Source organism: Malurus melanocephalus, unplaced genomic scaffold, assembly GCF_030028575.1.
Source record: "Malurus melanocephalus ecotype Western Australia unplaced genomic scaffold, MMel_1.1 scaffold_6022, whole genome shotgun sequence".
Lineage (NCBI taxonomy): Eukaryota > Metazoa > Chordata > Aves > Passeriformes > Maluridae > Malurus > Malurus melanocephalus.
In genome coordinates, this window is record NW_026629253.1 from 1 (window position 1) to 1,562 (window position 1,562).

Below are 1,562 nucleotides of genomic sequence, written 5' to 3' on the forward strand. Positions count from 1 at the left end.
CCGTCCCTGGGTGACATGTACCGCCAGCTCTACGATTTCTTCGGGGACAGCCTGGCCGCCCGCTTCGGCACCGGGACCCCCGCCGACCCCCCGAGCCCCCCGGGGGKCGCACCCGAGGGCGCCCGCAAAGACCCCCCGGCCGAAGGCGCCGCCCGCAAAATGCCCCAACTGACCAACGCCACGGTCAGCCCGAGGGACGAGGAACCGCCCCGGCCGGAGCCACCAAACCCTTCAGGTGGCCGGAGCGTCCCTCAACGCCCGGCCGGAGCCTCCGCCCGTCCCCGCGGGCCACCCCGCGCTCCCTCCGGCCACCGGCCCGGCGCTCGGGACGTGTTCCAGAAATGTCGCTTCGCCCCGCGGGGACCGCCCCGCTTCAGTTTCGTGATCGCGGGGCGYCAGAGCGGCCGCCGCTGCCCCGGCCGGAGGTTCCAGACCAATTTCCCGCAGCCCCCCGGGCCCGGGCTGGGCTCTCGCTACGCGCAGAGGTTGCCCATGATCGGCCGGAGCGCTCGGACATCGCCCCGGTGGCCACGGGCTGAGTACTCGCTGCTGCTGCTGCTCTGAGGGGCAGGGGGGAATGGGCAGTGAAGGGTGGAGGGGTCAATAAATGGTGTGGAGTGGTCAGTGAAGGGTGTGGAGTGGTCAGTGAGGGGTGGGGAGGGGTCAGTAAAGGGTGGGGAGTGGTCAGTGAAGGGTGGGGAGTGGGGGGAATGGTCAGTGAAGGGTGTGGAGGGGTCAGTGAGGGGTGTGGAGTGGTCAGTGAGGGGTGGGGAGGGGTCAATAAAGGGCGTGGAGTGGTCACTGAGGGGTGGGGAATGGGGGGAGCGGTCAATAAAGGGTGTGGAATGGTCAAAAAAATGGTGTGGAGTGGACAATGAGAGGTGTGGAGTGGGGGGAGTGGTCAATAAAGGGTGTGGAGGGGTCAATAAAGGGTGTGGAGTGGTCAGTGAAGGGTGTGGAGTGGGGGAATGGTCAGTGAAGGGTGTGGAGGGGTCAATAAAATGATGTGGAGTGGTCAGTGAGGGGCGTGGAGTTGGGGGAGTGGTCAATAAAGGGCGTGGAGTGGTCAGTGAGAGGTGTGGAATGGTCAAAAAAATCGTGTGGAATGGTCAATAAAGGGCGTGGAATGGTCAGTGAAGGGCGTGGAGGGGTCAATAAATGGTGTGGAATGGTCAAAAAATGGTGTGGTCAGTGAAGGGTGTGGAGGGGTCAATAAAGGGTGGGGAGTGGTCAGTGAGTGGAGTGGAATGGTCAATAAAATGCGTGGAGTGGCCAGTAAAGGGTGTGGAATGGGCAATAAAGGGCGTGGAGGGGTCAATAAAGGGCATGAAGTGGTCAATAAAGGGCGTGGAATGGTCAGTGAGGGGTGTGGAGTGGGGGGAGTGGTCAGTGAGGTGTGGAGTGGTCAATAAAGGGTGGGGAGTGGTCAGTGAGGGGTGTGGAGTGGCCAATAATCGGTGTCCAGTGGTCAATAAAGACAGTTTGGTGGCCAGAAAATGAATTCGGTGGTCAATAAATGGGTGTGGCGGTCAATAAAGAGTGACCAGTGGTCACCAATGGGG

General features: G+C 61.7%; 1 protein-coding gene across 1 annotated transcript; it reads left to right on the top strand.

The window, feature by feature from the left end:
- The first annotated feature begins 6 nt into the window (after positions 1-6).
- Positions 7-612, top strand: TAF6L (TATA-box binding protein associated factor 6 like). The gene has a single exon (XM_057389443.1). It carries the CDS (start codon positions 16-18, stop codon positions 562-564), a length of 549 nt encoding a protein of 182 aa, XP_057245426.1. The 5' UTR covers positions 7-15; the 3' UTR covers positions 565-612.
- Positions 613-1,562: the final 950 nt, after the last annotated feature.